The 19599-nt window shown below is 40.1% G+C and overlaps 1 protein-coding gene across 19 annotated transcripts in view; it reads left to right on the forward strand.

Moving 5' to 3' along the window:
* SGCD (sarcoglycan delta) overlaps positions 1-19599 on the forward strand; it is a 695743-nt gene that overhangs the window by 273063 nt on the left and 403081 nt on the right. For 18 of the 19 annotated variants that reach the window (XR_015167840.1, XR_015167841.1, XM_086412599.1 and 15 more), the window contains one exon: positions 7765-7953. The exons of the other annotated variant lie outside the window; for it this stretch is intronic. Coding sequence is in view for 16 of the 18 variants with exons in the window: in XM_086412599.1 (XP_086268725.1) it covers positions 7765-7953 (189 nt within the window). In the remaining 2 variants the exon portion in view is untranslated. The remainder of the gene's footprint in view (positions 1-7764; positions 7954-19599) is intronic. 19 annotated transcript variants of the gene reach the window in all.

Raw genomic sequence — 19599 nt, forward strand, 5'->3', positions numbered from 1 at the left:
CACTGAGCTCAGCTAAGCAGTGATGTATTATGATGATGTTCTACTGAAGTTTTGGTGTATGCTTGAGGTTCTTTATGTGAGGGACCAGAAGCCTCTCCAGGTTTTATGAAGCCTGGAACTTAAATAATTGTGGGACTATTTTAAGGAAAAGAATAATAGAAATACAAACTCCAGTTTATAAAGATGACCACATACTGAGAATGAGAAAGGGACTTCAAGTTTTAATTTTTAAAAGCTGAACTATTGTAAAATCCAGAGAAAATAACATTCCTAATTATGTGTCTGACATACTTTTTCTACAGTTTTGTTTGCATATCCTTTGATTGCCTCTTTGTATGACAACTCTTGTCACACACAAGTGATATGTGGTGCTATCACTTTCTGTACAGACAATAGAAAGGTAATTGTCTCCTATTCCAATTTCAATAAAACTTAAAAAAAAATATTGGTGGTGGTGAAGTACAAAGCATGCAACTTTACTTACGGAATACAGACACACAGTGCACACACCCTGAAAACACAAGATTTCTGGTTTTCTTTTCCATAGTTCCCGTAGAAAAAGAAAAACTGTGGGGGACATTTGTTTTCTGTGCTGCATTGAGTGTATTCTTCAGTCAGTTCAATTCAGTCGCTCAGTCGTGTCCGACTCTTTGCGACCCCATGAATTTCAGCACACCAGGCCTCCCTGTCACTCAGACTCACATCCATCGAGTCAGTGATGCCATCCAGCCATCTCATCCTCTGGCGTCCCCTTCTCCTCCTGCCCCCAAACCCTCCCAGCATCAGAGTCTTTTCTAATGAGTCAATTCTTAGCATGAGGTGGCCAAAATACTGGAGTTTCAGCTTTAGCATCATTCCTTCCAAAGAAATCCCAGGGCTGATCTCCTTTAGAATGGACTGGTTGGATCTCCTTGCAGTCCAAGGGACTCTCAAGAGTCTTCTCCAACACCACAGTTCAAAAGCATCAATTCTTCGGCACTCAGCTTTCTTCACAGTCCAACTCTCACATCCATACATGACCACAGGAAAAACCATAGCCTTGACTAGACGGACCTTTGTTGGCAAAGTAATGTCTCTGCTTTTCAATATACTATCTAGGTTGGTCATAACTTTCCTTCCAAGGAGTAAGCATCTTTTAATTTCATGGCTGCAGTCACCATCTGCAGTGATTTTGGAGCCCAGAAAAATAAAGTCTGACACTGTTTCCACTATTTCCCCATCTATTTCCCATGAAGTGATAGGACCGGATGCCATGATCTTCGTTTTCTGAATGTTGAGCTTTAAGCCAGCTTTTTCACTCTCCACTTTTACTTTCATCAAGAGGCTTTTGAGTTCCTCTTCACTTTCTGCCTTAAGGGTGGTGTCATCTGCATATCTGAGGTTATTGATATTTCTCCCGGCAATCTTGATTCCAGCCTGTGCTTCTTCCAGTCTAGCATTTCTCATGATGTACTCTGCATAGAAGTGAAATAAGCAGGGTGACAATATACAGCCTTGATGTACTCCTTGACAGGATAGAATTTCTGTTTTGACTGGGTGTCAATGAAAATTGAATTCTATGGCTTGAAATTTTAAATAACTGATGATTAGGGGGGAAAAAAAAACACTTCAACTAGCTTCTGGCTCCTCTGCTACCCCCAGGTATCTGGTGCTTGCCATCAGAGGACATGTTTACATGGCCACATGTCCTTTGGTCCTGTACCTTCATGGTGCTATGCTTGGTGAATTGGCACCAAGGGTGGATGGAGAATTCCTGCAAGACATTCTTACACAAGGGGAGCTGGCATAATGTACCTCTACAGGGAAGTGGCTGCAAATCATATAAATACATATCTAAACTATGTAAACTCGCAATTCAGATTCCTCTTATTTGGACCTCCAAAATGCACGTAAATCCTCCAAAGCCACCCAAAATAAAGGGAAGTTGAAAAAGACAGTCTTTTTCATCTTATTTTAGTTGGTTTTACAAAAATGTGTGATGAGGTTAATACACTACTAGAGAGGGCCGCTTTGAAGTCCATGGAAGAGACTGGATGAGGGAACATCTGAAACTACAACTTCATGCCCTGTACAGCAGATTTCTCCCAGGAAGGACAAAAAGAAACCCAGATTGGAGTCTGGATTGCCTCTTAAATTTTTATTATTTCAACATGTTTCCTTTTTTTCTTTTTTACTAGAAAATTCAATTTACTCAGCTTATCTAAATTTTCTTCTTCCAAGCAGGATTATTGATAACAGATGTATCCATTACCTTATTGTTTGGCTGGCAACACTTTGTATATTTTTTTTCTTTTAAAAAAATTATTGGAGTATAGTTGATTTATAATTCTGTATTAGTTTCAGGTGTACAGCAGAGTGAATAACTTATACATACATCCACTCTCTTTTAGAATATTTCCCCATATAGGTCATGACAGACTATAGCATTCCCTGTGCTCCACAATAGGTTTTTATTAGTTATCTCTTTTACATATAGTATTGCCAATCCCAAGTTTCTCCCTCTCCCCTATTCCCCCTTGGTAACCATAAGTTTGTTTTCTACATGCATAACACAGTTTCTGTTCTGTAAATAAGTTCATCTGCACCAACTTTTTTAGATTCCACATATACGTTATAGTCATTTGTACAAAACGGGTCCCTTTTTCCCTCCCTTTCTCCTTCCTTCCCTCCTTCCTTAAATTGCAGTCTGGAATTATTATTATTATTATTATTTATTTGATTCCTTAAGGTAGGCTGGTAATATGGTTCAAATCCAGGAGTCCTCATGGCATGCATAATCCGCCACTACACCGTGTATCAGAGAATATAGGTTTTGATCCCCTCTCAGCTACTAACTCCTGTGTGGTTTGAAGGGTCACTACTTCAGCTTGCTGGCTTTTAGCTCCTCAGCTGGTCAGTTCACACTGGGGCAAAGTTAGTGGTTTCTAGGAGTCCAAAGGTTCTGCAAAAGTGCTTCAAGGGTGGCCAAGTCCTCACTCTTCCTTTAAGCAGAGGAGCTCTGCTGTTTCATATGCTAGACTTTAGGATATTTCTACCTTGAAATAGTTGCATTATGGAAAAAAAAAATTTACAACTTATTCACTTGGCTATACAATTGAAACTAATACAACATTGTAAATAAACTATAATCAAAACAAATTAATTTAAAAAAAAAAAAGCAGCAGCAGCAAGGAAGGCATCTGGCTTAATAAAAAACAAACAAAAGGGGCATTTTTTAAATAAATTGTCTCAAATGCCTGGAATGACCAGTCATTCCAATTCCATTTTTCCAATTCTCATAATTTGATTTTGTATCTGTTAAAAGTTTGTTTGGGGTTTTCCTGCTTAATCAGGGTGGAGACATTATTCTAGGTCAGTGGTATGTAACCTTGTCTACACTTAAGGATTATCTGGGAACTTTTAAAAATTCTAATGCCTGGGTCTTAGCCTTGTGATTATTATTTTGTTAATCTGAGTGTCAGATCAGATCAGTCGCTCAGTCGTGTCCGACTCTTTGAGACCTCATGAATGGCAGCACGCCAGGCCTCCCTGTCCATCACCAACCCCAGAGTTCACTCAGACTCACATCCATCGAGTCAGTGATGCCATCCAGCCATCTCATCCTCTGGCGTCCCCTTCTCCTCCTGCCCCCAATCCCTCCCAGCATCAGAGTCTTTTCTAATGAGTCAACTCTTTGCATCAGGTGGCCAAAGTACTGGAGTTTCAGCTTCAGCATCATTCCTTCCAAAGAAATCCCAGGGCTGATCTCCTTCAGAATGGACTGGTTGGATCTCCTTGCAGTCCAAGGGACTCTCAAGAGTCTTCTCCAATACCACAGTTCAAAAGCATCAATTCTTCGGCGCTCAGCCTTCTTCACAGTCTAACTTTCACATCCATACATGACCGCAGGAAAAACCATAGCCTTGACTAGACGGACCTTTGTTGGCAAAGTAATGTCTCTGCTTTTGAATATGCTATCTAGGTTGGTCATAACTTTCCTTCCAAGGAGTAAGCGTCTTTTAATTTCATGGCTGCAGTCACCATCTGTAGTGATTTTGGAGCACAGAAAAATGAAGTCTGACATTGTTTCCACTGTTTCCTCATCTATTTCCCATGAAGTGGTGGGACCGGATGCCATGATCTTCGTTTTCTGAATGTTGAGCTTTAAGCCAACTTTTTCACTCTCCACTTTCACTTTCATCAAGAGGCTTTTGAGTTCGTCTTCAGTTTCTGCCATAAGGGTGGTATCATCTGCATATCTGAGGTTATTGATATTTCTCCCGGCAATCTTGATTCCAGCTTGTGTGTCTTCCAGTCCAGCGTTTCTCATGATGTACTCTGCATATAAGTTAAATATGCAGGGTGACAATATACAGCCTTGACGTACTCCTTTTCCTATTTGGAACCAGTCTGTTGTTCCATGTCCAGTTCTAACTGTTGCTTCATGACCTGCATACAGATTTCTCAAGAGGCAAGTAAGGTGTTCTGGTATTCCCATTTCTTTCAGAATTTCCCACAGTTTATTGTGATCCACACAGTCAAAGGTTTTGGCATAGTCAATAAAGCAGAAATAGATGTTTTTCTGGAACTCTCTTGCTTTTTCCATGATCCAGCGGATGTTGGCAATTTGATCTCTGGTTCTTCTGCCTTTTCTAAAACCAGCTTGAACATCAGGAAGTTCACGGTTCACATATTACTGAAGCCTGGCTTAGAGAATTTTGAGCATTACTTTACTAGCGTGTGAGATGAGTGCAATTGTGCAGTAGTTTGAGCATTTTTTGGCATTGCCTTTCTTGGAGATTGGAATGAAAACTGACCTTTTTCAGTCCTGTGGCCACTGCTGAGTTTTCTAAATTTGTTGGCATATTGAGTGCAGCACTTTCACAGCATCATCTTTCAGGATTTGAAATAGCTCAACTGGAATTCCATCACCTCCACTAGCTTTGTTCGTAGTGATGCTTTCTAAGGCCCACTTGACTTCACATTCCAGGATGTCTGGCTCTAGGTCAGTGATCACACCATCGTGGTTATCTGAGTGTAGGTGATTTAAAAGTGCCACAGGTACTTCTGATGGGCATCAGGATTGTGAACCCTAAGTGGAGATAATCACTGCAACTGTCAAGTTCGAATAATCTGTGTATGGACAAAAAAATCACATGTGTGATGTCCATATCCACAGCTACATAAATATTTATTGAATATTCATTTCCATTTGATAGCTAAGTTACATAATGCCCTCCATTGCTGGAGACAAATGTTAGAGAAAAGGCACAGGGTGTGGTGGCAGTATTCACTAGCTTCTGTTCACTGGTTTGTCAAGAATTTCTCATTGTTCTTCACACCTACAAGGGTCCAAAACAGCTACTTTTGTCCTTGCCCCCCACCCCCGACAAACCCTGGAGCCACAGATAAATGGGTCAGCTTCTCTAGTGTTAAGTTAGCTGATGTATAAAACTAGTTGATTAGAATCAAAGGATCTTGCAAATAGGATTCTAAGATTTTGTTTAATTTATGGAATATGATTCCTTGGAAAAGAAAGGTCTAATTTCCTTCAGACTTATAAGACATTTTCTTCCCTTCTCATTGATCTCGGTGTGTGAAAAGGTCAGTGAGAGATGACATTGCTGTGTTCCCATGTTGTTTCAAATACCCCTGACTTGCAGAATTATAAGGGACTGAGTAATACCATTGAGATACTTTCATAATGCAACACTCACTGCTTGGTTGGGAACTCAAGGCTTTGGGAGCCAGAAGTGGAAATTTGCAAGGATCCAAGTAAGAACTTTCTCCTGTGTTTGCCTTGGACTTTTACAACCCTAGATGGCAATAGATTTTATAGCGGGTGGAAAAACATTCAGCATTTGTTCATCATGCACGCATTCATTTATTTTTTACTTATTCATTCCACACACATGGGTTTAAACTTATACTCATATTAGACCTATTTTTGGTGCTAAATAAGTACTCAGAATGGCATAAATGTGTATAGGTCTTCACTGAACATTTGAATAGACCTTAAGTAAGAATTCATTTGGCTTTTCAAATGGAATTCCCCTGGTGTAAAAAGGCCATGGGTTCTCTGGGGGATTTGTAGATTTTATGTGTGCATTTTAATTATTAGCTAAAAGCCATACAGTAAGTATAGTCTGAACCATCCAGAGGATGATGATCCTCATAACCAAGGATACGGTTTTAGGGTCTATAGTTTGTCTGTCACCATGGTCACCTTGGCACCACTGATCGCTCGTGTAATTGCTATTGACTAAGACGAAAATAAGTGGAGAAAGGCCTTATTCCTAGAGAATACAGTATGCCTACATGAGGGCCAAATGAAGTAAACACACCAAAATAAAAGTCGTGCAGCCACTTGAATGGAGAAAAGCAGTAGGGCTGTGCCGTATGGCTCATGGCAGAGTAGGGATCTGTGCTCAGAAGACGCTGTGCTAAAGCTCTTGCTACCACAATATGCTGTGTAGTTTTGCAGATCATCATTCTTCTCAGTAGGCAGTTATTTTCCATTTTGAACGATACGCATTGATAATTTTGTTTGTATTTAATTTTAAAATTTGTTTTGGTTGGAGAATTTTATAGAAGTAATGTTTACTTAGATTTGTGTTGGTACCTAATTAGTAGTGCTGGTATAAAGATAATTTGTGTCAACAGCAGGGGTTGGAGAAACCTTCCTTCCTTTAAAGGGAATTGGTATATTACTTAATATTGGCAGATTTTTTTTTCCTAATTTATCTCACTCTGCTATAATCACTGTTTAGTTCATTTTTCCCATTAGCCTGCAAGCTCCTGGAGTGAATATTCATACCTTATTTGACTTTCAGACTCTTTTATATTTATTAAATAAATGTGTTGATAAGAATTAGAATCATCTAACTCCTAAGGACTACTTGAAAGGGTAGTGAGATCTCTGTCAAGGGAGGCATTTAAACACAGGGTATCACTTTTGGAGGATTCCTGAATCAAGTGAGCACATCCACACCTCTTTGAACTCTGGAAGGCAGGATCAAACTTGTTACTTTTGCCACCGTGCTAGGTCGCTTCAGTCATGTCCGACTCTTTTCAAACCCCATGGACTGATTTTGCCACTGACTTTCCGGCAATACAGAATAATTTCTTTGGAGATCATTTTACCCCAAATCAATTGCCTAAGTAGTAGTAGCATAACGTTAGTCGCTCAGTCACATCTGACTCTTAGCGACCCAATGGATTGTAGTCCACCAGTCTCCTCTGTCAATGGGATTTTCCAGGCAAGAATACTGGAGTGGTTTGCCATTGCAGGGGATCTTCCTGACCCAGGGATCAAATCTGGGGGTCTCCCTCACTGCAGGCAGATTCTTTACTGTCTGATCCACCAGTGAAGCCCAAGTAGCAGTAGTATATTAGCACAATGAACTGTTGAGGTTAATTTACTTTTGCAGGTGAATTCTCAGTTTTACCCTGAAGACTTTGAGTATCTCCCTCATAAAGATGTTGAAATTCTAAGACTCATTTGAAAAGTGAATTCCTATGGGTCCCTCTACACCTGCCGTATGTATGTGGATGTCTCAGAACACATGATGAGAGATGGCTGCATGAAAAGAGAGGGCTCATGCATGCATCCAGAGGAGCCTCTTTTGTCCAGAGGATACAGATTTTAGATTTGTCAGGAAGGCAGAAACATATGGACAGCAGTCAGCCATATCTCTTCAAGTTGATTTTTTCCTATTCTTCCCCCTCCCCCCTCTTTCTCCTCGCAGTTTAATGTGAGTGCTTCTCTCGGCTCATTTATTTCAGATGCCTCAGGAACAGTACACCCATCACCGGGGCACCATGCCTAGCTCTGAGGGGCCGCAGGTATACAAAGTGGGGATTTATGGCTGGCGGAAAAGATGCCTGTATTTCTTTGTCCTCCTCCTGATGATTTTAATACTGGTGAACTTGGCCATGACCATCTGGATTCTCAAAGTCATGAACTTCACAATTGTAAGTAAGACCATACAGTTTTCTTTAGCTCTTTTGAGGGGACGGGAAAGCATGGGGGAAGAAAAAAGAATGTGGAAAGTGATGGTAGTAAAATTAAAAACAACCTACAAGCGGTGGTTTTGATGGCGGCGGGGGTGGGGGAGGTGGGGGGGAAGCGTTGCTGTTCAGATTACATGTGAGGATTGACTTCTTTTAAATCTCAACTCTTCAGAGGCTGGTAATCCAATTGTGGGATGTTTCTCTTTTGTGATCCTCATGTGAGCTTTCCCTACATTTTGATAACTGTGTTTCTATAGCCTGTAACTTATAAATAATTTGAGTAAATAATGTAGGGAGAAGGATGAGATAAAGACCAAAGTAGTAAGTTTGTGTTGTTATTGTTGTTTTTTTTTTTAATTTTAGTAGTAATTAAGAAAGTTTTCATGAGGTAAAGGTTGAAACATCAGTGTTCAATTAGCCTTTGGAGAACATTAAAGAATTTTCAGTATCTATTTACACCTGGTAGTTAATGGAGCATTTCCTCAATCTTTAGGAATAGAATCAGAGAGTATATCTATTTTATTATTATTATTATTTTTAAAGAATTTGTGTTTATACTTTCTTGAAGAAATTCTTGATCTTGGTACTTAGGGCCATGCAGCTGATTGGACATTTGCTTGTTGAAGTTCAAATGAAAAGAAAATCTTGGCAAAAAGATTTTTGGAGTTATTCTGAGGTATTTCCCTAGAGCTTTTGTAAAGATTATAACAGTATAAATAAATTCTTGCATTAGTGAGAGCATAGTCCTAAAAATGCTTTCTTTTCCGCTGGTAATGTCAAAAGTAAGTAATTATGTTGGCAATATAAAAGAATTCTTGTGTGATAAGGAAATGTAACCATAATATAATTAAAAGTAAGGATTTCATGTGAAAATCCAAAATAGAATAGTGGATATTTGTCTTTCCTGAATTATAGAGTTTATTTTTAATCCCTCACACCTGTGCACAGGTAAACTTTCTTGCCTTTGCTCAGGCCATTTCTTCTCCTCGGGCTGCTTTTCTCCATTCTCTGCCTGGTACAACTCCTCCCTGATACCCCTGTAGCTCCATTTGTGTCTTTATTTTTTTACTGATCACTCCAGACAGACATTTTTACGTGTGTCTCCCAGGCAGCGTGAACTTTGATAATAGCAGGGGTGGCATCTCTTTTCTGTGGGCCTTTGTTCATCACTCATGAGAAGGGCTCTTGGCACTTGGCTCATGAGGATTACATAAACCAGTGTTAGTGCATCAAAAGGGCTCACTTTTAAAATCGAAATATAGTTGATTTACAATGCTGTGTTAATTTCTGCTGTACAGCAAAATGATTGAGTTATACATACGTATGCTTTCTTTTTCACATTCTTTTCCATTATGGTTTATCATAACATTGAATATAGTTCCCTGTGCTATACAATAGGACCTTGTTGTTTATCTGTTTTACATGTGATAGTGTGTCTGCCAATCCCCGACTCCCAGGCCATCCCACTCCTATCTACCTCCAGGCACCACAAGTCCATTCTCTGTCTGTGATTCTGCTCCTGTTGCAGAGAAGTTCACTTGTTTCATATTTTAGATTCCACATATAAGTGACATTATATGTTATTTGTCTTTCTCCTTCTGATTTACCTAATGTGATCATTTCTAAGTACATTTGTGTTGCTACAAAAGGCATTTCATTCTTTTTATGGTTGAGTAGTATTCCACTGTGTATTTTTACCACATCTTCTTTATCCATTCATCTTTGGATGGACATTTTGGTTGTTTTCATGTCTTGCCTGTTGTGAGTAGTGCTGCTCTCAATATGAAGGCTCATGTATCTTTTTAAATTATGTTTTTGTCTAGGAGTGGGATTTTGGGATCTTGTGGTAACTCTATCTTTAGTTTTTGAGGGACTTTCTGTAGTGGCTGCACCAACTGACATCCCTGCCCACAGTGTAAGAGGGTTCTCTTTTCTCCACACCCTTTCCAGTGTATGTTATTTATAGACGTTTTAGTGATGGAGAATGGTTCACTTTTTAATATTTGCAGTAAGCACCAGCAAATTAAGCTTCTGAATTGCAGTTTTAAGTTTCAAAGATGATACAGGTCAATTTCCAATGTATTGTAGGGGTCTAAGAAAATATGTTCTAGAATATTGGAGCACATTAGGTTCTACTTCTGAATGAGAATCTGTAAACATTTTTTTGAACTTACTTTATATTTTAAAAAAATCAGAGAAGTGTTTTAGGTGAGAGAGAGAGGGAGGTATGATCCAAGTTGTAGTCTAGATACTGCTCACGTAAGGATGCAATATAATGGAGAAAGTGTCTCAGAGTTTAAGGCTCTAAAAGGTGTCATGAATCTGCCCTTAAGTCCAAGGGACCATAGTTGTCATTTGTCAATATGCATATTCTGTGATGTTTTTATTTCATATTTCAAAAACTTTAAAGTAGAAAAATTCTATATTGTAATATAAAATAGAAGAAGACTGAAACTAGGGCAGTAGAATGAAGAATAAATGCTCAAAAGACATTAAAAGATGGAAGTGACATACCTCAACCTCAGCTACTGTTTGGATATGAGTTGTTGAGGGATTGAAAGGTAATTCTGGAGTACTCCAGGTTCTTGATAGTGAGATGGTTGGATGGTGGGACAAGAACAACCAGATGGAATTCATTATCTTTCCACTGAAATTTAGCTGAGACTCATGTTTCCCTCTCATTCCCTGTTTGGGGCTGTTTTTGTTATATTGACATAGTTTGACATGAAGTTAATGTATAGAACCTGAAAGATTACAGGGTGAATGTGGTGGAGAATATGAACTCAAACCTAGATAACCGTGATATTACACAAATCTGGCTTCTCAAGTATGTTTTATCTGGCAGGCTCAATAGTGAGATGTCTATGTAAATGTATATTGAGTGACAATTCACTCTGAATGTTATGTGAGTTTGGGGAGCAATATGATATTAAGGTAATAATCTATATAAAATAGGCTATTTCCTGTAGTTAACTAAATTGATTGCCAAAGTTGAGAGTTCTTAAAGATTTACCAAACCAAGTACTTACTGAGGTGAGAATAATGCTATTACTAGTCATAATGTGTAATTTTGTAACAGTAATGCTTTTGAGCAAATAGAACTTAAGTGTCAGAAAATTGGTCTTTCCCTGGATGGTAAAAACATATTCTCCATAAATCACGGTATAATGCATATCCCTTTAGAATTATAATTCTATTCTACAAATAATAATTTACTGACAGTGAATATCTTGAGAAAGAATGAGGTGTTCACCAATATTACATTGGTGAATGTGGGGTGCATGAACACAGGAAATCCAATGCGATAGGAGTGAAGCAGTTTCTGTGAGGATTGTCAAGAGGAAAGACTGATTATTTGGTACACCTGGAATGTTTAGTAATTTGGGATTTGGAAAAGTTCACACCTTAATCAAACCCTCTGAGTACTGACAAACCAAGAGTGATGTCATCTGCAAGTGTTTCCGAGGACTCTGCAATTTATCCAATATCAGGCATCCAGAATTTTCTATGTTGTCAGATTTGCATTCTATGCTGTCCCCAAGGGTTATGCTGAAAGAGTCCTTCCATTATAACAATCTGGACAAACATCCAACCAAGTTTTATTTGTCCCAGATGTAAATCAGAATAAAAATTAATTTTTTTCTCTGCTTTTAGCAGATTACTCTGCTGTTCATTATTAATCAAGATAGAATTACAGTCTCCTACTCTTTTCCAGTGTTTTCCCTACTTGGAGGAGTGTTTAATTTACCTATGTTGTAAAGACCCATAGGTTCACCTCCCGTAGTTTATCACACACTATGCTTTACAAGGAAACTAGTATTATTTATTAAGCATGTGCTTAATATGTGCTAGTCACTGCTTGGCAGTAAAAAAAATTATCTTGTTTAATTTTCCAAACAACCCTACGAATTGGGTATTACAATCTCCATTTTAGTAAAATAAAACCCAAAGCTCAGAGAAGTTGAGTGGCTTTCTAAAGGAAACAGCTAGTAGTCAAAGAACTGGTCCTTGACTTCAAAGCCTACCCCTTTATACCACAACATACAGTCGGTTCAGTTCAGGTCAGTTCAGTTCAGCCGCTCATTCGTGTCCACCTCCTCTAGCTAATTGCTGCAATGACCTGGCTTTTCAACACAGCTCTGAAGCTGCTCAAGTGGTTCATTACCTTTGTTACCCGCCCTGTGTCATCAGATCACAAATTTGCTTCCAAGATATCCACTGACATTTCCTGCATGGAGTAGTTCCTGATAGTTATGTGTGTTCAGTCCTTAACTCAGTTCTCTTTATCCTACAGTCAATGACCTCTCCCTTCACTGCTTCCGCCTTTGTTATAGTCCCTTTTTATGTTTATATAAATATTTAATGCAAACTGAATAATGCTATCTGTGTCATAGGTTGGTGTGTAGACCAGTCTGAGTTAGCACCTGACCTGTAGGAAGATTTCATGTTGGGAACAGAAAATCATAGGAGACCCCACTCAGGGCAGTGGTTAGGGGCTCAGACTCAGGACAAAGATGCTCTATGCTCACATATGAGTTCTGCTACTTTGACAAATTTTTCAACCTTTCTGTAATGCCATATGTTGGGAGTAATAGCAATACCTACCTGTTTATATGTTTGTTGTGAAGAGTGAATGAGGTGATAAATGTGAAGTGCTTAGAAAAGGAGCTTGTTCCAAAGTAAATGCCTTCTGTTAGTGTTTACCGTTATCATCATCATCATTTATTGAAGGCTCATTTTGCATCAGGCTCTCTGCCATTGCAACTTATCTAACTTAATGTATATGTGGATTGGTATTATGATACCAACTTCACAGGGAGGAGAGAAGCTCAATAACTTGATTTGGGATCACATAGCTAAAAAGTGGCAGAGTAGAGGTTTGAATCCAAACAGTCTTAGTCTGGAATATGGTTTATTCATCTCTGTGATGTATCGTGGGGCAGTGCAGAAATCTCTAGCATGAGTGTCACGGAATGGGACACCTAGTGGGCTATGAACTACATCACCTTTTCCTTCTGGCGCTCAGTACAGAAATGAAAGCAGTGAACTAGGTATCCTTTAGGATTGCAAGGCATCTTCCTGTTTGAACACTACAGTTTTGTGTTTGGAGCTTGGCCTCGACCATGTGAGATCTCTCTCTGTAGAGGGCTGCTGCTTCTACCAGTGTATTCCAGAAGCTCAATCCAAATAACTTGGCCTCAAAGACCTCCCAAAATACTGCAGTACCGATTGTCTACAGTGTCATTTAGCACAAGTGCTTATTAGTGGCAAAGCTTAAAAAGTTTTATTTCCAGTGAGTGTGAAATCATTATTAGATGAAATAGGTACCTCGAGCCACCTCTTCAAACATCCTCATCTTGCAGTTGATTGAACCAAAGTAGATGATAAAGTTGCCTGACCCAGCTTTAGCATCCCAACCATACTGGGAACTCCTCAGGAGCAGGGGTTGTATTCTATTCATATTTATAGCCATGGACCAGTGCCTGGTATGCAGTCAGCTTTCAATGTGTGTTTGTTAATTGTCAAACACATTTGAGTGTTTTATACAGACCACATGTATGAGATGATGGATGTCAAGTACCTGGTCCATGCTGGGCACACAATATGTCCTAGATAAATTGTAGCTAGCTATACTAGTGTTTTGGCCACCTCATGTGAAGAGTTGACTCGTTGGAAAAGACTCTGATGCTGGGAGGGATTGGGGGCAGGAGGAGAAGGGGACGACAGAGGATGAGATGGCTGGATGGCATCACTGATTCGATGGACGTGAGTCTCAGTGAACTCCGGGAGTTGGTGATGGACAGGGAGGCCTGGCATGCTGCGATTCATGGGGTCGCAAAGAGTCGGACACGACTGAGCGACTGATCTGATCTGATCTGATGCTAGTGTTTAACAGAGCCTCTAACTTCTCTTTCTTTTCCACTCATTAAAATTACAAAGTCCAAACCATTGTATCTATGATTAAGAAGAGAATGTCCATTTGTTTAATAAAAACTAAAACAGAACTTACTTTGTAATGTTCCTGTATAATGTTAATAAAAATTCCTATGAGGTAGACACTACTATCATGCATATTTTATAAATGGGGATGAGGAGGTTCCAAGAAGTGCAATAACTTGTCCAAGGTCACACAGTCAGTGAGTGCTGAAGCTGAAATTGGGTCACAGGAGTCTGGCTTTTGAGCCTGCACTCTTAATCAGTACACTATGCTGCCCATTTTCCAAGTGCTATTTTTCATGAAGACAAATTGAATTTGTTCAGTGCAATGTCTAAAACATGATTTATTTACCCTAAAGTAAGATAAAGATCCACTGAGGGTCAGAGGAAGGCATTCTAATACTTGTAAATTGGACACAGTGTGAAACAGTAAAAGCCAGAGCGAATGGGCAGTGAGTTCCATAACTCAGAACACTGACACATCATCTGTTTGGAGAAGGGTTGAGGAGCCATGACCCAGTCAAACTAACTCAAGCAGAGGGGAGTGAGGATACACTTGCAGAGGGAACAGGACAGGGGCTGTCCTGGTGCATGGGTGGGTCTCATGGCCATGGGACCCAGAGTACTCTTAAGAACCAACGGCAGTGTTGGGGATGCCCATCCTCTGATTTTAATGGACCACATGGCCTTGGTATTGCCCTGAAACTTTTGCTTCTGTTGGCAGGCCAGGATCCCTCTACCTTTGTGGGGCTACCAGTTACCTCCTGTGTTTATCCAAGCTTCCTGCTTCCTGGCATCTTCAACATGTGTGTGCCTTTGATCTTTTCTCTGTAATGACTTTCCCCTTCTGCTTCCACCTCTCCCCCCCCCCCCCGCTAGTCTCCTTCTGTTACCCACATGAAGTTCCAGAGAGGGAACTGCACTGGCTCAGCAGATTGTATACATCATGTTCTACTTGTTTATTGTGCATGGACCACATGAGATACCCCATCAGCTGTGGCCTGGGAGGGTAGAATCATTCAGTCAGTCCTGCTCATCAAGCAGCTGGGCCAGGACTTCCCTCCCATAAGGTCAGAAATTCACTTGAAAATCACACCTATACTTGATCTTCCATACACAGCGCTCTTTTTAAGCTTTTCTCTGATTTCTCAGATTTTCTCAGAAGTCCTCCCAGATAAACCTGACAACTCTTTTGTCTTTGCTGTACCTGGTGTCCTGCAGTGGGAAGACATACAGTACTGCATTATTTAATTTTCCTGTTTCCCCTACAGAGACGGTAACCTTAACCATTCACCTTTATAGTGACAGCATTCAACAACTTGCTTAGTATATAGTAGATATTTAGAATATTTATTGAATAAATGAATGTGAAAAATTTATGAATAGCCCGTCACTTTAAATTAGTATGTAAAGGGGGTTAATAGAGCTTTATATGGCTTTTAAAATGAAGTAAGAGTTGATTTATTAAGATAGACAGACCATAAATGAGATGAGTGCTTGAATTGATTATGAAAAGGTATTTTTAATACAGACACTCCCTCCTGTGTATCAACTACCTGCTACATTTTAATTACACAAGTCAGGAGTGTGAAATAGACAAGAAGCAGGAGAAATCATCTTAGTTAATATACAGAATTGCTCAGGAAATGGGACAAAATGATTTTATTGGCTTTAGTTGTATCTTTCACTTAACATTGTTAATGAATGTATTGTGAATAGCAATTGCTTCAGCTCTGATGCCAGTGTCACTTGAGAACTTGGAAAGGCTTTTTATATTGAGAACACTGTGTTTCCATCTCTCAGGGCTCTGTCTCTGGAGGTTACTTTTTCATCCATTAGCTCAAATTCATCAAGCTGAAAAATGACCACAATGTTATTTTTAAGGTAGCATGAACATTGTAATGCAGAAAAACACAGGACAAAAATCCACTCTGTTCCGTGAAAGTCCTGGAATAGGGCTCTGTCATGTCCTATTTAGTTTGAAGCTTACTGTGTTTTATACCTTTTGCAAGAATGCAAATCCTCAAGGATGATTTTAGTCCTTGTAATTACTGCGAAATGCTATAAAACAAGCTTGTTACAAATTTGTACAATTTATTGGGTGCTTTTGCTACAGTTCAATAGGTATTTCTTCAGCATATGGTGCAGCACTGTGGTTTTTCTGGTCATTAAAGATTATAATAAAGAAAATCCTGTACTTTAATAGAGTATAATTTACTAAGAAGAAAAAAACATGTGAAATTTTAATAAGTTCCCCTAAGTGACAGACTTTTTAAGGGAGTGTGAAAGAAGAAATTAGTCAAAGGTAGAAGGCCCTGGAAGGCTCCTTAGGTTGAGGCTTAAAGGATAAAGGACGTTTTGAATGGTGTTGAAAGCAGAGAAGTCACTGTGACTGTAGCCTGGATGCAGGGATGTTAAACGCAGGTCACCTCGGATAGTATAGTTCCTTCCAGTGCTGAGAGGCCAGGCCTCTGGAGAGAGGAGTGGGTGGGGAAAGAGGCGAGCAGGCGCTGATGCTAGTCAAGTTCAACAGGATGCAAATTATAGATACTCTTGGGAGGTCAAACTGGTAAACTTGAGTTCCAATTATAAACACATCACTGTGCAACATTAACTTATTATTTGGATAATATTTCTGACCTTTCCCACTTATTATCATCTTCATACACTCAAAATTCACTTTATTTGTGATTCTAGAATTGAGAAAAAGAATGTCAGAAAAATCTCTCTGAATTTCTGTCTTCTTCCATCACATATAGCTGCTCACAGAAGGAATTTTTAGTTCTTTTTTGGTCATGCAGCTGTGAACTCTGAATGACTCTCAGAAATCAGAAATTGCAACCACATTATGGAGATCTCTCCACTCTTACTGAGGCATTAAGCAATCATAGGAGAGAAGTTCTGAATCCCAAGACGCATTTTACCACTGTGAACTCAAAGACCAATCCTTCCACAGAGCTTCCCCAGTGGCTCGGTGGTAAAGAATTCACCTGCAATGCAGGAGATATGGAGACGTGAGTTCGATCCCTAGATCAGGAAGATCCCCTGGAGGAGGAACTGGCAACTCACTCCAGTAATCTTCCCCAGAAAATCTCATGAACAGAGGAGCCTGGTGGGCTGCAGTCCATGGGGTCACAAAAGAGTCGGACACGACTGCGGGACTAAATAGCAACAAGAAAGAGACACAGCAGTGAATATGAAGTTTCAGGTCACTTGGACTGTTTGTGTCACTAGTTAGAATCTCTAACCTCAGAATGGCTTCGTAAATACTTTGTCTCAAAATGCATTGTCCAATATGGTATTAAAATTAAGTCACAGGAAAAATTCAGTTCCTGAGTCACGTGAGCTACATTTCACATAAGTTAATGGCTACATGGGGTGAGTAGCCCCCATCCTCACCAGAAAGAAAGAAAAGAAGGAAAGTGCCAGTCCAGGTTCAATGCACGATACTGGATGCTTGGGGCTAGTGCACTGGGACGACCCAGAGGGATGGTATGGGGAGGGAGGAGGGAGGAGGGTTCAGGATGGGGAACACATGTATACCTGTGATGGATTCATTTTGATATTTGGCAAAACTAATACAATTATGTAAAGTTTAAAAATAAAATAAAATTTAAAAATAAATAAAAAAAAAAAAAAGAAGGAAAGTGAAGCCACTCAGTCATGTCCAGCTCTTTGCAACCCCATGGACTATATCCTGCCAGGCTCCTCTGTCCATGGGATTTTCCAGGCAAGAATACTGGAGTGGGTTGCCATTCCCTTCTCCAGGGGATCTTCCCAACCCAGGGATCAAACCAAGGTCTCCCGCACTGCAGGCAGACTACATTCTGAGCCACCAGGGAAGCGAGCCATCCTCACCAGAGCAGATAGAAAACATTTCCACTAATGCAGGAAGGTCTCTGTTATAAAACAGGTCTAAAATCTGTGAGCCTCCTTCTCAGACAGCTCATGGAGAGCATGTAAAGTGAACGTGGAAACAGATTTTTCATTTCCTTGCATATAACAATTGGTGCCTTTCCTTTCTGTGCCCTAGACAGTTTTTAAGGCCTGGCATGCTCACTCGTGTCCAACTCTTTCACACCCTTTGGACTGTAGCCCATCAGGCTCCTCTATCCATGGGATTTCCCAGGCAAGAATACTGGAGTGGGTTACCATTTCCCTCTCCAGGGGATCTTCCCGACTGAGGCCTGGAGTCACAGGCTTAAGGTAGGAAAGTAAACAAACAAACAAAACCCTCAATTTAAACAAAGGTAGAGAAGCAAGGCTTCCCTGGAGGATCAGCTGCTCAAGAATTTGCTTGCAATGCAGGATCCCTGAGTTGGGAAGATCCCCTGGAGAAGGAAATGGCAACCCACTCCAGTATGCTTGCTGGGAGAATTCCATGGACAGGAGAGCCTGGCTGGCTACAGTGCATGGGATCACAGAGATGGACACGACTGAGCGACTTCACTCACTCATTCCAGAGAAGGAAGATTCCAATCTGTTGAACAGATGCCCCAAATAACTACATTTATAGCAGCTTGCTCCTTTTCCTCACACCCAATCTCTGCTACTCCCCTCCTTTCAGTATTCCTGATTGGGTAGGTAGTGAGACTGGGATAGAGGACCTTTTGTGAGGACCTTTTGTGGGTAAAGAGCTATACTGAGTGGGGGAGTCACCGGGACCACTTTTGTGTCTTACTTTCTGAACCTGTAGAATATGAAGTTTGACCAAATGATATATAAGGTCTACTGTAGCTCATATAATTTCTAATTAAGGGATCCTCCCATATTGTCAGTCAGAATGAGAGAGACTGAGTCACTTTTTCCTCTAAAAGTGTATGTGTTTGCGTATGCTCCCACTATATTTAGACAAAAATCCAAGATGCTCAATGCCAGGAAATATTTCTAATGCACTGTTGTTATTTTTTTTTTAATCTTTAACCTTAACCCATTTCATTATTTAATGAATAATTAGTCTCTTATTTATTGTTTTGCAGCAAACCACCCCAAAACTTAGTGGCTGAATACAAGAAAAATTGTTTATTTTGCTCAGGACTCTCCATTTGGGGTAGACCTCAGTGGGAACTTCAGTCTGGCCTCTGATGTCTAGGACTTTAGCTGAGGAGACTCCATGACTGGTGTTGATTCTACAGTTAGGACTGTAACCATCTGGAGGTATGCTTGTATTTGTGGGTAGTTGATGGTGACTGAGAGCCGGAACCTCTGTAAGCCAGAACACCTACACGTGGCCCCTCCATGTAGGCTCACGTGGGCTTCCTGTCCTCACGGTAGCTGGGTTCCAGGATGTGTGTCCCACTTAAATGAGGTAGAAGTGCCTAATGCTGTTATGACCTAGACTCAGAAGTCAGGTAGCATCGCTACTTCACTCTGTTTGTGAAGGCAGACACAAAATCCTGCCAGAATTCAAGGGGAAGGCACACAGAATCCCGTCTACATGGGGGAGTTGCAAGGTTCTAGAGGAACTTATAGGATGGGAAATTGTTGTGGGTTGAATGGTATCCTCTGAAACATAGGTCATCATCTTAATCCCTGGAACTTTGTATTACCTTATTTAGTCTTATCTAGGTTAAGGATCTTGAGATGAGGATTTCTACTCAAACCCACAATCCAGTGACAGGGATCTTTATAAGAGTAAGGCAGAGAAAGATTTGACACAGACAGAAGTGA

The sequence above is a fragment of the Bos grunniens genome, chromosome 7, assembly GCF_055505025.1.
Source record: "Bos grunniens cultivar Pamir isolate PY7600 chromosome 7, Bosgru_T2T1.0, whole genome shotgun sequence".
Taxonomy (NCBI): Eukaryota; Metazoa; Chordata; class Mammalia; order Artiodactyla; family Bovidae; genus Bos; species Bos grunniens.